Below are 16,036 nucleotides of genomic sequence, written 5' to 3'. Positions count from 1 at the left end.
TGTGTCCAAATAACCAGGCCCAAGTAACCAGGCCTTTTATATATATATATATATATATATATATATATATATATATATATATATATATATATATATATAGATAATGGCCATAAAGTTAGTGTGCTGTCATAACGTCATATTTCTGTATACCATGCCAGAATCGGCAAACACCTTACTACAAAGAAAGAAAACCTGTATGTAACCTTATGTAAATGACCTACATCAGGGGTACTCAACTGGCGGACCGCGGTCCGGATCCGGACCCGAACGCAGTCCTGTCCGGACCCAATCTCATTCCTGATTAACTGGATACGGACCAAAACAAAACCGTAGCATTTATTTCAGGGCTATTGAAAAAACACTCCGTCACGAGTGATACGTTCGCCACCCCCCGCTCAACAACTTACGTTCGCCACCCCCGCCCGCACCGGACCTCGGGTCACAGGTATCTGCCAAAATTGGACCGCGGACAAATTTAGTTGAGTACGCCTGACCTACATAAACAGGCCACAGGCTATACGGTCCCTGGTTTTACCAAATATTAGCTCTATGCAACCAGCAGAGGGCGCATTCCTGAAGCCGCTACATCTCCGTGGAATTAATGTCTCACAGATTTGCATTGATTTCCCAGTTGTTATGAGTATGTGATAGAACCAAAGTTTTTGTGTGCCTGTTTTCTATAAATAACAGGTTTCTCAAAATATGATGTATTTTTGTTTAAAAAATTGTAAATGCACCCAAAGTTTGTGTCAGACTGTAACCTGTAACCTTGTGATTTCACTGTGTGTATAAACAGTCAGGATCAGCTATACCATTTAAAACTAATACTCAATTTAAAATTACACGATTTACCAGCTTGCCAAAATAAAATCAGTCACCTTATTTGCTTTATTTGATTTTGTCAATTGAAGGGCAAATCTAGCAAGCAAAATGTTAAAAAATAAATATTTCAAAAGAGAAAAGAAAGTAATTTTAGCTAGGAAGCAGAGTCCGACTGCTGGATTGAGTCAGACTACTAGCTAGCCAGTAGAGCCAGAAAATATTTAATCAGAGAAGACTAGAAAATGTATGCACAAGTGAACAGCAGTTGCACCTTTTACTTTTAAAGTAATAAACATAAAATGACAAGTTATAAAACATCTTGTGGAAACCCTGACCCAACCCTAATCCTGGCCTAACCGTAATCCGAATCCAACTCTAACCCTGACCCAACCCTAAACCTAAAGGGAGAGAGAGGAGAGGAGAGGTGGGAAGAGGGAGAGAGGTGGGGAGGGGGAGAAATTAATGTATCGGTCTATTCTCTTGTTTTTTTCTGTTGTTATATTCTCGTCCTATTATTTTGTTCAATTGTTCTATTCTCTTGTTTGGATGAGGTACTGACATCTAAATATTGTTTACTGAATAGCAGAAGAATTCCAGAAAAACAGGATCATCTTCACCCGGTTATAGACCAAGAATGTTTAATAGGTGAATTTATATTAATGTGTTTATCATGTTAAGAATGAATTTACATTCCAATGATATAAACACAGTACTAATTAGAATTACAACCCATAAAGTACCAATTCTGCTTTCATCTGGAAAATATAGTATTCATGACAGCATAACTTTTTACATAAATGTAGGAAGAATTCTTGCCAATGAAGGTAAATAATATGAAAATACTGAAAAAAAAAAGACTTAAGATAGGAAGTTTTCAAATTAAAAGTCCTGGGTGGCCTACTCGAAAAAGTCATTTAAACTTATGCAGAGTCATTATGGAAATGTAAATCAGAGGTTTGAGATGAGACTGCTGGATATTATAGTATGTATGGTTGGTTCGCATGTGCCCTTTCAAAATGTATTCTGAAAATTTTATTTTTATGCCAGGAGCATTCATTACTGTACAACTTTTCTATGTTATTCTGTTTTTTCCATCAGTGCATTGGCTGCATAATGACACTGTTGTCCTCACGAATAGTGTCATTCCCTTACACGGAAGTGACAAGCGGAACCCATGCCAAAGATTATCTACATTAGCATAGTAATCCTGCAGTAGCACAGTAATCATGTTGAATCTTTGTGCCAACTCTTCTAGCAGAGGTTAAAGAATGTTTTTTAAGGGCTGTCTAATCGAAATGTTCCAAGGAGCAGTTTGCAGCACTGCTCCGGCACACCTAGACAGGCTGCCTTCCGTCGATGATCATGAAATCAGAGTGTCAGACACGAGCTTCAGCAGGTACGCAGGTGAGGACTCAGTGACAGCAGTGCAGAGCGACACCTTCGTCTCTCACACTGCACGACAAAGCAGGATGAAGAGAGTAATGGTAAGAAATGACATTAAAGCAGTCAGCTGCCTGGCCTCATAATAATTTACAGAAATGCACAAAAAACAAACAAAAATGAAATCCTTCAATCATCTCAATAATCACTGATTTAAATGTCATGTCATTAATGAAGTCAGTCTGCTCAAAATATTTGCCTACTTTTGCACATGTACCTTGTAACTTTTTTAATGCACCATGCTTACAAGTCTGCAAATAGATTTTTATTTATACACAAAGCCAAAGTATATAAATCTCAAACATTTCAGTTTCCTACAAACACTTTTATTTATGGGCAAAACAGTTGCTGAGTCTCTCACAGCGAGCTAGAACAGCGTGGGTGTCTTGGGTTTGTTTTATGACGCTGTGTTCCTTCTCCATGCTGACTCACTTCTGGGTACAATAGCTGTGAGTGTCTGGAGCAGGCACTGGTGTGCCCGGCAGCCTTTAAACCACAGGAGAGTAGCCACGTGTTCACACCGCTAACCCCTGAAACTAGTAATCAACCTGTGCTCACTAACCAAACAGAAACGACACCCAGCTCACTGCAAAATCATTCATCACAAGCTAATAAAACACGTGCCCTTGTGCAAAACTAATGAGTGTAACGCATGAGACTTAAAATGCAACTTGGAACAGAAAACTTAAACATCGGAGACGTTTTACACAAACACACCCAAAAGGAAACCTGTCTCACTGAAAAACGTCGCCTACCACTTGGTGCAAGTCTGTGTTTTATGACACAGCCAGAAGAAAGAATTCTACCCCCCACAACATACCCCAGGAGCCTTCAACTGCAGCAGGCTGACCAGGAATGTCTGCTTTAGCCCCTTCTCATCACCACGTAGACGTTTCTCAGGCCTGGTCCTGGTTTCCCCCCAGCCTGCATGTTTTAGAGTTCAGCCTCCTCTAGCACACCCACTATAAGCCAACAAAGGGCTTGGTAATTATAGCAGGTTATCAGCATCTGTGCAGAGGTAGTCCAGGCGCTATATTAAGTGACACTGACATATAGCCTTACGAACATATAACATTACCAAAACATGCAAGGTGGGGAGACTCTGACAGAATCTGTCATTTAGCGCACGAAGGGGAAACCCCCCTCTGGGCGAGGTGCAGCACCTGCTCCCACAGCAGCACCGCCACTCACACAGGGCACTGGGGCAGGGCTTGGGGTACATGAGGACATGCGGTAGGCTGGAGAGGAATGCAGGCCTTAACACGGAGCAGGCCGCCCCCCGGCGTCTGAGATGTGCTGCATGCTGCTAACAATCAAAGCAAGAGCTAACAGCTAGCCTCACCACTGCCCGGGACAGCCACGGGAGAGGCTAGCCTAGCAAAAATCTTTTTACCAAAAATGACAAAGTGTGACCCAAGTGTGATCATGTTTTACCAAGTGTGATCATGTTTTACCAAGAGTGATCATGTTTTATCAAGTGTGATCATGTTTTACCAAGTGTGATCATGATGAGTGCCCACTAAAACCTGCACAAAACTGCAAGACGCTGCAAAACGTTCCAGCACAAAAAATATGGATTATTACTATTAAAAAAAAACAAACAAAATGAAAAGTCACAACAGTCTGGATACTGGTGCAACTTCAGTTACAGACAAAAGGTTTTCCCCTTCAGTGTGAAGTCGCCATTTTAAAGTCCATCTTCCTCAGGGACTTGTTTTCGCATAACAACAGAGCCCTCTGCTGGTGAGACTCCATATTTCCGCACTTTAGGCTTTGGAGCTAAAATATACACAATGCGCCAATCGATGAAGGGAAAAAAGAAAAAAAAAAAACAATAAACCTTAAACAGTTACAAAATCTTTTAGAAAAATATGCTTAGCAGTTCACTGGTTCACTCACCACTGGGATTCTCTTGCTTGTAAAAGGTCTTCAGCATTGTCACAGCCTCCTCTGCTCGGTGTCCTTGGATACACTGTATTAGTACAGCACATAAAGGAACCTTATAACTGCTGCTGATGTTTATACATGTTTATATGTAGTGTATCTCTGCACTACATATAAAATGTATGTATCCCAGAGGTGGGACCAAGTCAGTGTTTTGCAAGTCTCAAGTAAGTCCAAGTCTTTATACCTCAAGTCCCGAGTCAAGTCTCAAGCAAAGACACTCAAGTCAAGTCTCGAGTCAAGACAGGCAACAGTCAAGTCAAGTCCCAAGTCTGAAACTTGGAATTTCAAGTCCTTTCGAGTCTTTTTTTTTATTTTTTTTACCAATGTTGCAGGTATATTTTAAATGTAAATAATAGACATGCGTTCTTTTTTAAATCTGTATTTTTCTCAAATCTTGATAAAACATGTGCAACTGAAAACACGAAGTATAAAAAAAATTAAGATTACACCTCTTTATTGCACAGTTCAATTTGTTAAACTTAGCTGCAAAAATATTCATACTTTAAACTACAATTTTCCAGAAATAAATATTCTGTGAAAAAGTCATAAGTAGAACTCCATGTTCAAATAAAAAGTGCTGATATTTTCACAGTACAATACAAAGAACCATAACAGCATTTTCCCTCTCTTCTCTTATCTGGTTTCTTGGAGAACATGTGTGAGTGACACAAGACAAACAAATAAAAGAACTGAACAATTAACAGGAATCTGCAACTTTAGACATTTCAGTAAACTATTCTGCATTGCATTTGCTGGCCAAAAGTCTGTATGTCATTTGTGCACGATGAATGATGTCCCCATAGCTGAAAACTCGCTCCACTTTTGTCAATATATTTTTTTCTCGACGTAGATGTCTTCAAATACACAATCCATGCTGAGATAGAACTGGATATTATGATGGTGACAGAGAGAGGCTCTCTTCCCCGAGTTCAGATACAGAACCCAGGGTTGCCAACTCTCACGCATTGAGCGTGAGACACACGCATTTGACCGTCTTCACACGCTCTCACGCCACACATCCGATTTCTCACGCCGGAAAAAAATCTAGTTTATTTACCTCTGATCCACATCTATGATTCAATGAGTTACTAGTTCGCTCTGGCACCAACCACTGGCGATCGATCGATCGCGATATAATACTTAATTTGTGTCCATTTTACACCCCGCCCGGTAAAAATTTACGTTCGCCAACCCCCCATTTGATTGGTTGTGCTGCAGCTCATGCACACACACACACGTACAGAGTGTGGAAAAGCAGAGGACTGGTCTGCGTCAGAAGGACGGAAATTAAATTAATGGGGCGCACTTTATAAATATTAATATGCGTTTTAAAATTTAGATTTGGGGTAAAAAAAAATCAAGTCTTTGCAAGTAAACAGGTTCAAGTCCAATTCAAGTCCCAAGTTATTGGTGTAAAAGTCCAAGTCAAGTCTAAGTCTCTGAATATTTTTTCAAGTCAAGTCAAAAGTCTTAATATTAATGACTCGAGTCTGACTCGAGTCCAAGTCATGTGACTCGAGTCCCCACCTCTGATGTATCCTAACCCTAACCTAACCCTACCCTGTAACCTTAACCGTAAACCTAACCCTACCCTAACCCATCCCTACCCAAATCCTAATCAAACCCTAACCCAACACCTTAAACCTAAACACCCTAACACTCTAACCTAACCCTACCACAACATAACCCTAAGCACCCTAACCCCCAACACCCTAAACCCTAATCCTACTCTAACTCTCTTCTCACTGCCTCGCTTAACTTTACGTTTGTTTTTTGCAGTATAAGGTTGACAACCACGCCTCTAGATTGTAATCTTGGGGTTCTGAAATGCTACTGAATAAATCAACAGTCAAAAGAATTCCAGCAGTGGCATCCAGTATCAGGCAACGTCAGCCCACTTCAACCAGTGGGGATGTGGCCAGAGCAAACCAAAGTAAACCTGAGTGTTAGAGTTAGTATTATTATCACCTGTGCTAGCCAGGACTGGTTGTTTTGTTCTTTGTTGTGTTATTAACATGTTCTATATAACCCTAGATGAGAAGACTAGCACATATGAGAATATGGCTGTTACCTTGAAGGGCACTCCAGTGTGTGGCAGATCATCTGTGGAAATATCCAACACTGAACCGCAGCCTCCAAACCGCTCGTTCCTACACCCATACACCACGAGCGGTATGTCTGTGTTTAAGTCAAGGGAGTACAGCTTCAGACTGCTGGGAAGCAGTGTTTGTTCTTAACTCCAAATGTTACTATCGATTACCTAAAAGGGAAAACATCATTCATTACATGTTTTTTTTATTTTACTTTATGAAAAATTTGAAACATTTAGAGCCATTTCCATTTTGTTTTATCTCAATAAATATTAAAACTATAATTCTGCCACATTCCATAGACACACTTGATGTCACGATTGACCCTAGTTAGCCTCTAGGGTTGTCTTCTACAGCCCACTGGGTTCTTGATGAAGGGTTAGACTCATGCTGATATACAGCCTCAAACGGTCAAGGATCCATGTATGGGGTTGAATCATGGGCTTTCGTTTACTCCATCCAGGCGGAGCACAGGTTGGTCTACCTGGTCTTACAGTCTCGAGTGACTGTTTTATCCACCAGTAACTTGTGATTGGCTCTTCTGGTATTCCTGCCAAAGACTTTCTGGGAGTACTGAGTCATGTGTCGTACAACAGCATGAATCCATGAAGCATAGCCTGCATCCACCAAACAAACTATTGTCATTAGGCGTCCTGGACTTGATACATTGAACTTACTTGAACTTAAATAAAAAGGGCCTTCTCATAAAAAGAGTTGAACCGATGTGACCGATCTGAACATAAACATTTTCTTTTTTTAAAAATAAATCATAAGAGAACTATCAAGGATACGTAGGAGGCGTAGTGCAGCCGCACACATCACGCAGGGCTCCACAGTCACATACAGAACAGTCTGCTCACAGACCTCCTTCGGTTCCAGATGTCTGAGACAGCACCATTGCAACACCTGATCCAGTGCGGTCATCTCAGCATGGCGAGTGGCCTTGGTCAAAAGAGTACAGACTCAAGATTGTTGTCTTTCTTTTTTTTTGAGCAATGCTGGATTTACAAAATTACACTGGTGTCATATGTCATTTATGAAATAACATTTTGTGTCCAATGCTTTTAATTTGTCTAAGCATAATTGCAAGCAATGTCAATCCCTGGGTTGCCCGTGCAATGAAATCACACAGAGGAGGCATTGTGGAGCACCTGCCACTATAATGTTGGAAAATAAACTCTATTCAGATTATCGGTCTGCCATCAGTTATCTTATTCTATTGAGATGCTGTTCAAACATTGCGTATATGTTACGGTTATTGAGTGTATGTAGTAGTAAGAATGTGGTACATCTATCATATGGAACTGCAGCGAACACGTATAATATACTTCTCTGGTTTTAGTTTCGTATGTGCCCGAGTTTAGCAGCGTTAGTCTATGGGAGGTAAATTTTCTTACATTTTTTGTTTCATTTACTTCATTTCTTCCTTTCCCCAACACCTCATTGTTGTACACCATAAGACATCCCACAGGTACTTCACCGTTTTCAAGAGCATCCTTTGCCTATTAAATACATTATACATGTTTAACTAAATAACTATTGAAAAAAGACTTTAGGCCTACAGTATTCCTGTTATAGATAGCAATACCAATATCAATACCAAATCGAATGCTTTTGCCATCCAACTCCCGATCTCACTGTCTGAAGGCTGCAAAAACTCCATTTATAAGTTCATTTTCGGAACTATCTACTCGTTGGCATCTCTTGTACTTTCTGTAATATGCGACTATAGACTGTTACTTCTTACTAGCACTGGCAAACCTGACAACGGTGCGTGTTAATGATAGAACAAGCGTCTAGATAGCAAAGAAAATGCTCGGTCCTCCTGGAGAGCTGGCTGGTTGGTGAACGCACCGGTTAACGTGTTCACACTGTGGGGGGACATAATAGAAGAGGGACCAGTCAGACCAGTTAAACGAAACAACATCATCGATCTATCGATTCGAAAACCTGCGACTCATAGAAAACCTTTCCTCGCTGAGAATATCCCTGAATACGACGAAATTGTATTTTCAAAGTTAAAACATTTGAGTCATACCACAAACCATTGATGGTACATGCAGTTTAATGCTCCAGCTGTATTTCTGACAACGGAACAGTGTGCCACTACAATTGGTATTTGTATTATACTTTCTGACAACAATGCACATTTGTTAAATGGAATTTATCGGCATCTGGCAACCAAAATGGTGACGCTGTACAACAGTAGTCGGATATCTGCTAGTTCTGTCTGAACAGCAAGCCATTAATCTATGACACTCTAAAATTTTTATGTCTCTCAGTGTGTTGTAAAATGTTGTCTTCCGCGTGGAACTTTATTAAACGCCATAAGAGGACATTTATATTCACCGGCTGTTTCGTTGGAGGTAGCACACTCTGAAATAGCCTAAATCTCAAACTTAACAGCTCGTGTTAAGAGTCTAGTGGCTGTGTTCAGCTAGCTAGCAGACCCGTGTTCTAGCTAAACCAGGTCCGCTAGTGAAGCCAGGAATACTTCTGGACGTCATTAGTTATGATCTCAGTTTGTTGTATTTCGGATAAGATTTGTTGGTATAATTGTTTTATAGCGACAAGTTAAGGCAGGTCTGTTAGGTCTACGTTTTATAACCTGTTCTCAGCATTGCACAGTTCAGCTGATGGTGTCAGCAAGGCCTTTCATTCTGTGTTTGGCTTTAACTACATAGTCTTTGCTGGGATTCTCATTTATAATGCTTGTCACACTAACGTAAAGTCAAACGTTTATACTCCAGGTGTGTACCTGCTTGGTAAATACGCGCAAGCTAAACTCCAGGAGCTTCAGGAGCGCGACGCAGCGGCGTACATCGCGCAGGCGCGTCGCCAGCTGCACTTCGAGAGCAACCAGAGGACGTGTAACATGACGGGTACGACAGCTCCACGTGTTCTGAACGTCTTCACCGAACATATTGGGCTGCACGTTTGGAAGTAGGGTTATTTCCCTCCCCGTTAAAAAAGAAATGTGTCTATACTTGCAGTGTTGTCGATGCTCCCTACCCTGAGAGAGGCCATCATACACCACCTGCACTCAGAGAGCCTCACAACACTCTTGAAGACCAAGTGAGTCTTTCTTGGAAAACACATGAGAATTGACATTTTGGATCTGTTTGTAAACCAAGCCCATGTTATGAAAACACTGGGCAGTTCACAATCTCATCAAGGCAGAATGTGGGGACTTGTCCATTATACACAAGACACCTGTACAGGTGTTCATGAGAGTGTGTGTGTCAATAGTTCCAAATATGTTATTTGCTCTTTAATGCTTCTGTAGTCTGATCCTAACACATTCCTTTTCCTACCTAACAAGCAGGGATGACCATTACGATAAAAGTCTAATCATGCATTCATAAATTTTTCATATCACTAATACTAACACTAATGCTAGATGTACACGGGAACCTTTACCAGAAATGCTCTGACTAACCTGAATGTCTTTCATAGGCCAGCAAACAAGGTTGAGATTTGGGAGGATCTTAAAATAATCAGTAAGTTCTGTTACCCATATGGACGGCAGCAGGATTTAAGGTTTTGTACAGGTTTGATGTACAGTTGCTGTCCTTCTCCCATCAGGTTTCACTCGAAGCATTGTGGCGGTTTACAGTGCTTGCATGCTGGTGGTATTGCTTCGTGTGCAACTCAACATCATTGGTGGCTACTTGTATCTGGACAACTCTGTGACTAAAAATGGAACAGTAAGTCCTGTTTGTTTTGTTTGTCATCCGATGAACTCGTCTTTTGCTTTCAGCTGCAGGAGTTCAAGCTTTTCATATGTTGACACTTAGACTCCTCTGGCTCCCCCTGACGTCCAGCAGCAGTACCTGTCGAGTATTCAGCACCTTCTGGGAGATGGTGAGAGCATGTTGCAATAGGATCCTTTTATTTACTTATTTTTATATTTGGCTAATGAAATGGTTTTGAAAGTGGACACTAGTTTTTGTTTTGTTTACACTTGTGTGATTTTTTTTCTCTTTCTACAGGACTTATTGAACTGATAACTGTGGTAAAGAAAGCTGTGCAGGAAGTTTTAGGACCGTAAGTGTGTGTGTGTGTGTGTGTGTGTGTGTGTGTGTGTGTGTGTGTGTGTGTGTGTGTGTGTGTGTGTGTAAAATCATGTACTGGCATATTACCATGTCTGTACTATTCTGTTCTGCACAATAACTACAGCCTCTCTCCATCTTTGCTGTCAGGGTCTCTCTGAAACAGAGTCTGTCCCTGCAGGAGCTTGAGCAGCAGGTCTTGCAGGTCAGACAGCTGGTGGAGGGGGAGAACCATGGCTCGTCCAATCACAGACCACTCTCCTTGTACATGATGCCCGACGAGGAGAACACTCTGGCTGCTCAGGTAATTGTTGGCTGAAGAACTAATGTGTGACCTGAATGTGAGTAAACATTGGAGCTTATTGTGTGTGTTGCACTCATAACTAAGTGGGAACAGACAGAAGATTCAGAGTAGAAACAGTTCACTTTTACAGTCCTTCAACTTTTAATTCCTAATTGGGGAATTTGTAGTTTCCAAGAAATCCAAATTCTTAGAGTTGCAGTTTTGTGTATGAGTTGCCAGTCATGTGCTATGGGAGGATCAGTGTCCTGTGGTTCCCTCGTCCTTAATCAGCTGAAGGGGCATGAGAGCTCTGAGTGGAACATTGGCTCCTAACTTGCCAGATGTTATCATCCACTCCTCCATTTAAGGGCAGCAACACCTGGTAGAGGCCAACAGTGTCCATTTCAAAGAATGCATGACTTTGTATATTGTGAATCGCCACCAAAAATGCAAAAACATATTTGCACAAATGTAGTAATCTTGCAGTAGTTTAACTTTCTGTCTGACATGTTCTTCATATGCTGTTGCACTTACTGTTAGTTTTCAGCACTTCTTCAGTTATGAAGTACACTCACCAGCCACTTTATTAGGTACACCTGTCCAACTGTTCATTAATGCAAATGTTGAATCAGCCAATCACATGGCAGCAACTCAATGCATGTAGACATGGCCAAGACGATCTGCTGCAGTGCAAACCGAGCATCAGAATGGGGAATAAATGTGGTTTAAGTGACTTTTAATGTGGCATGGTTGTTGGTGCCAGGCGGGCTGGTCAGAGTTTTTCAGAAACTGTTGATCTACTGTCATTTCTTCCATTTCTAATGGTCCAAAAAAGAAAATATCAAGTGAGCGGCAGTTCAGTGGGTGCAAATGCCTTGTTGATGCCAGAGGTCAGAGGAGAATAGCCAGACTGGTTTGGGCTGATAAAACAGCAGTTCTGAAGGCAAAGGGGCTTCCAACCCGGTACTAGCAAGGTGTACCTAATAAAGTGGACGGTGAGTGTATGTTATGAAGTATTCACACTGAAATGGAGCTCCGTTTAGAGCTGCACATACCAGATAAACCTGTACAGTTCCTGATGTTTGTCTGGGCAGATCTTGTGTAGATGTTCATGCTGGCTAGGGTTTGGACTCTATACTATAGATGTGCATTTGACTCTTTAAAACACAGATTGACTGAACATAAATCTGGACATATTTGTTTTATAGGCATGTGGTCTCACAGGAAGTGACATCACGACAATAAAGCTCCTGAATGAAACCAGGGACATGCTTGATAGGTAAACAATAATAATAATAATAATAGTAACTGCATTTAAATATGTAAATAACTATGTAGTCAAAATGACTGTGGTCACTCTGTGCACTGCCATTCTGTTGGTGTCTGTGTTGTTGATTGCTGTCTATTTTGATTATTGGTGATTATTCCTCCAGTCCAGATTTCAGTACTGTTCTCAACACTTGCTTAAGCCGAGGTTTCAGCCGTTTCCTTGACAATATGGCAGAATTCTTCCAGCCCCCCCAGGGAGACTTAACCCCTTGCAGCTCACCTGATAGGTTGGTTTTAATTTATGAATTTCCAGTTTTTCTCATTAAGGCCATCTGTATTGTTATTAATTTTTACCCTTGCTGTCTTATAGTCTCTCACATGTAAGTCTACCACTCGCCAAAATAATTCCTATCGCCAACGGACAGGTTCACTCTATATGCAGTGAAATTCCAAGTCACTTTGTTCAGGTAAGTTCCCTCTTTTGTTTTCACTCTTTCTCTTATGAATATACGTAATGTTTGGATATTCAGTCCATTGGAAATCTGGAGTCAAAATGATCCTGAGCCTTTAATGTGTAATCCCTAATGACTCCTCTCACTGCTGTGTTTCAGGATCTCCTGATGATAGACCAAGTAAAAGAGTTTGCCGCCAACGTTTACGAGACATTTAGCAGTGACCATGAACTGCAGAAGTAACACTACTATTGAGTTTACTGTGGGCTCCCGAAGAATCTGAGAGAGCATCACAGCACAACAACATTCCCATCTTCACACACCGTCAACTCGTGAGCATCGGAATGGTAGTGTTGTCTCACGAACTGCTCATAGCTGTCTGATAGGACGAACAGGGTTCAGAAAAACGGTTTGGGCTTTACCCGGTTGCAGTTCACAGTACAGACTTGTTAAGGTGTGGGACCTTTTACCAGTTGCTTGTCATTTTAAACCCAGGTTTCCTTATAGTTGAGTCTAAACTACTAAGATGTGTTCTTGAGGACTCTAGATATATACACACTTGATCTTTCCATACTCCAGCTATCCCAGATGGCAAGTATTCCATGCCCTTTAACCATCAAGGGACTGAATTAAACTAGGCTTCCTCCTTGGTCGTGTTGGTTGGTGGGTTGCTGGTCTAGACGCTACGCTAGCGTCTTAGTTTATTAGTTCTCAGATGATCAATGCGGTGCACATTACTTTTTTTTTTTTTTTTTTTTTTAACAAACCTGAAATGATAGATGACATGTCAAAGTATTCTTTTATTTCTTCTTGAACAAATTAAGTGATAACCAAAATATTTAAACAAAGTCTTGCAGACTCCATAAGAGAAAGGAACATGAGGAATTTTTGCTGTTGGAGTGATCTCACTGGTGAAACACACCCTACCACAGCCTATATAGGTAATATGCCGTTATATAAAAAAGAATAATAAAAGCAAAGGTATTCGGCCCCCTTGAACTTTTCAACCGTTTGCCACATTTCAGGCTTCAAACAAATATCTTTTTTTTTTTTTTTTTGTGAAGAATCAACAAGTGGGACACAATCGTGAAGTGAAATGTATTGAATATTTTTAAACTTCTTTTAACAAATAAAAAACTGAAAAGTTCAAGGGGCCCAAATACTTTCACAAGGCACTGTAGATCTTAAATTACTGTGTTGGAAATATGGGAAAGAGATATTTTGCTTTTATAATTGTCTGGCTAGTTGTACAGTGCATCAGTGAGATTGACGTGCCCCAGCCCCTTAGTGTCCTCAGTAAAGGAGGCAGAATAAGTTGTGATTTACCGACCAAACTAATAAAGATTGCATTTTAACAGATAAACAGTGTAGTCTTTCCACATGAAATGAGTAGAGAATGCATGATCAACGGCAGTCTGAGCAGCAAGCTTTTGGCAGTCTTGGTGAAAATACCTAGCAGGCAGTCTCAGAACACCTCACCTCTTCTCTGTGAGCAGAAACCATGGCTGTCAACAATGTTTGAGACGTCAAGTAGAGTGCTAGGCATCAGCCACTGTTGTCACCAGACAAACCTTTAATGGTCTTCGTATTGCAGTGTGGGTAGGTGTGTCTAGTCAATACAGAATCGCCCTACACTTTTGTGACAAGCCCATACTACTTGAATAACATCATCAATCCAGTCAGTGTGCCTCTGCATGAACAACACAGGCCAAATTTGATCTTCATGGATGACAATGCTCCAGCTCATCGAAATCGCATCATTAGGCTGCTGGAGTGCCACAGACAGAGTGGCCTGCACCTTCTTCAGACCTGAATCCCATAGAAACCCTGCAGGATTAGCTGAGTCTTGTAACTGTGTACCACAGAACCTCAAAGACCCGAGGGCCGCCCTTCAAGAAGAGGTGGATGCCATGACTCAGCAGACAATAAATCAACTTGTGAACAGCATGAGACGCTGTCAAGCTATAATTGATGCTCAAGGGCATATGGCAAGTTATTTATAAACTGACACTTTTTGTTGGGGTATGCCCACCACTGTTGTTGGCTTTTGTTTCAATAAATTGTTGGAGATGAGGAAATCACAATTGCATGTTTCTACTTAAATGGCCTACTTTCATGATGTTACTGTTGCATGAACGTTTTACGTTATCCATCAATATCACCTGAAAGCCAAACACTTTCTGTGAGTAGTGCATGTCAAACGTGTGACGTCATCTATTCAGAACTTCCACCAGAAAGTGGAAGTAGAGTACTGCTGTGCATTTTATCTGTAACTGGCCATGGTTGAAGGCTCAGAGCCTCGTTTACCAGAACTACACAGTGGTGTAAGAAGGTAGACTTGGGTTCATTCAAACCTGCATATACACATGTCTGCCAGTACTTTCTGGTTAGCTTACTCTTGCTAGCTTGCTTTCTCTTGGTAGACTGTCAGACTCAAAATCAGATGCATAGTCCTGAGCAAAGCTACAGTATGCAGTGTTTTGCATTTTCATACATAAGAGAATTCTTATTTGACCTAAAAGAAACTGAAAGTTGGAGCATTATTGGTATAAGGGATTAGGGCACAAATACTGTCATGGTAACATGCATGTTTGACATGTTAGTTTTCAATTTGGTTCTGGTCTTTCTTCTTAAGGGCAAACAAGTACTCAGTATTCAAGTTAGCATCAGCATTAGCTAGGGTGGTCATTGCCTTACTACTTGTGTCTGCATAGAAATGAAAACCAAAACTAGACATCCCAGTAATATGCTCAGGTGATAAATACACAATAAATTGTTACAGCCCTATATCTGCCGTTTTGAGACATTAGCATTAGGTACAATGGATCCAAGTACAGTAGAACCCCAGAACTCGACGCTAATTCGTTGTGGAAGGAGCGTCGAGAAGCGATGCAGTCGAGTTCCGAATGAATTTTCCCCATAAGAAATAACTGAAAACGGATTAATCTGTTCTCAACCATCAAGTTGAATTCCAATGCTAAGTCCGGCACACGAAGGCATTTTTCAACTTTATTGGTTCTTATCGTTTCCGCTTCTGCTTTTCTCCCATGTTTTTGTCTAAAACAAAAAAACAAAAATACAGCAAACGCTTGGAGCACAGCCTCAAAATGGTTTAAAACCCATTGAACAACAAGGCCAACTAACGGCATGTGACCGAAGCACAAACTGTATGTTGTTTACAAAAGTTATGCGAGGCGGGTCGGATTCCGAAGTTTTGTTCGATGCTCCGAGACGAACTTTTCTCAAAATTCGAACTCCGAAAATGTCGAGTTCCGGGGTTCTACTGTACAATAATGGAAGTATGACAAGGTAGCATGATTTATGTAGATAGCAATTAAATATTTAATCATTTATGAATGCAGCTTTCATAGTTGATAGAAGAGGAAATAACATTACTTATTTGCTTGATAACATTGTGCTTGGTTTGGCAAAAATGGCCTAAATATTACAGTTCAAAAATATTATAGCCTTGTGTACACTTCATATTTAGCTGTATAGTTCTGGACTGCGATAACATTTAACAGTAAAATCTGGATAGATGAATTCATGGTGAAGGAACTCTGGTTCTCATGGATCATAAAACCTGGGTTGCCCTTTCTCCAGTGGGTTCAGGCTTTTGATCGATCAGTTATGGAGAACTGCATTCTAGTACCTCAAATCAACCTGTCCTCTATGGTCGTC

The 16,036-nt window shown here is 40.8% G+C and overlaps 2 protein-coding genes across 4 annotated transcripts; one reads left to right on the top strand and one right to left on the bottom strand.

Annotated features, from left to right (window-relative positions):
- Positions 1-2,572: 2,572 nt before the first annotated feature.
- On the bottom strand, positions 2,573-8,193 carry adat2 (adenosine deaminase tRNA specific 2). The gene is made up of 6 exons (XM_077017312.1): positions 7,900-8,193; positions 7,697-7,801; positions 7,091-7,241; positions 6,281-6,387; positions 4,162-4,234; positions 2,573-4,041 (listed from the first exon to the last, which is right to left on the bottom strand). Exons 1-6 carry the CDS (start codon positions 7,960-7,962, stop codon positions 3,950-3,952), a joined length of 591 nt encoding a protein of 196 aa, XP_076873427.1. The 5' UTR covers positions 7,963-8,193; the 3' UTR covers positions 2,573-3,949.
- Positions 8,194-8,211: 18 nt separating this feature from the next.
- Positions 8,212-13,005, top strand: pex3 (peroxisomal biogenesis factor 3). 3 transcript variants are annotated; one of them, XM_077017305.1, is made up of 12 exons: positions 8,212-8,414; positions 9,050-9,181; positions 9,293-9,374; positions 9,756-9,799; positions 9,885-10,006; positions 10,097-10,163; positions 10,292-10,346; positions 10,502-10,655; positions 11,843-11,913; positions 12,068-12,190; positions 12,274-12,370; positions 12,515-13,005. In XM_077017305.1, the coding sequence occupies exons 1-12, from the start codon at positions 8,357-8,359 to the stop codon at positions 12,596-12,598; spliced, it is 1,089 nt and encodes a 362-aa protein (XP_076873420.1). In that variant the 5' UTR covers positions 8,212-8,356; the 3' UTR covers positions 12,599-13,005. The 3 variants fall into 3 exon arrangements, with proteins under 3 accessions (XP_076873420.1, XP_076873421.1, XP_076873419.1); XM_077017306.1 differs by lacking the exon at positions 8,212-8,414 and adding an exon at positions 8,514-8,665 and having other exon boundaries at positions 12,104-12,190; XM_077017304.1 differs by lacking the exon at positions 8,212-8,414 and adding an exon at positions 8,514-8,665.
- The last annotated feature ends 3,031 nt before the right edge of the window (positions 13,006-16,036 follow it).

Source organism: Brachyhypopomus gauderio, chromosome 9 (assembly GCF_052324685.1).
Source record: "Brachyhypopomus gauderio isolate BG-103 chromosome 9, BGAUD_0.2, whole genome shotgun sequence".
Classification (NCBI taxonomy): Eukaryota; Metazoa; Chordata; class Actinopteri; order Gymnotiformes; family Hypopomidae; genus Brachyhypopomus; species Brachyhypopomus gauderio.
This window is presented reverse-complemented; position numbering and strand designations above follow the sequence as displayed.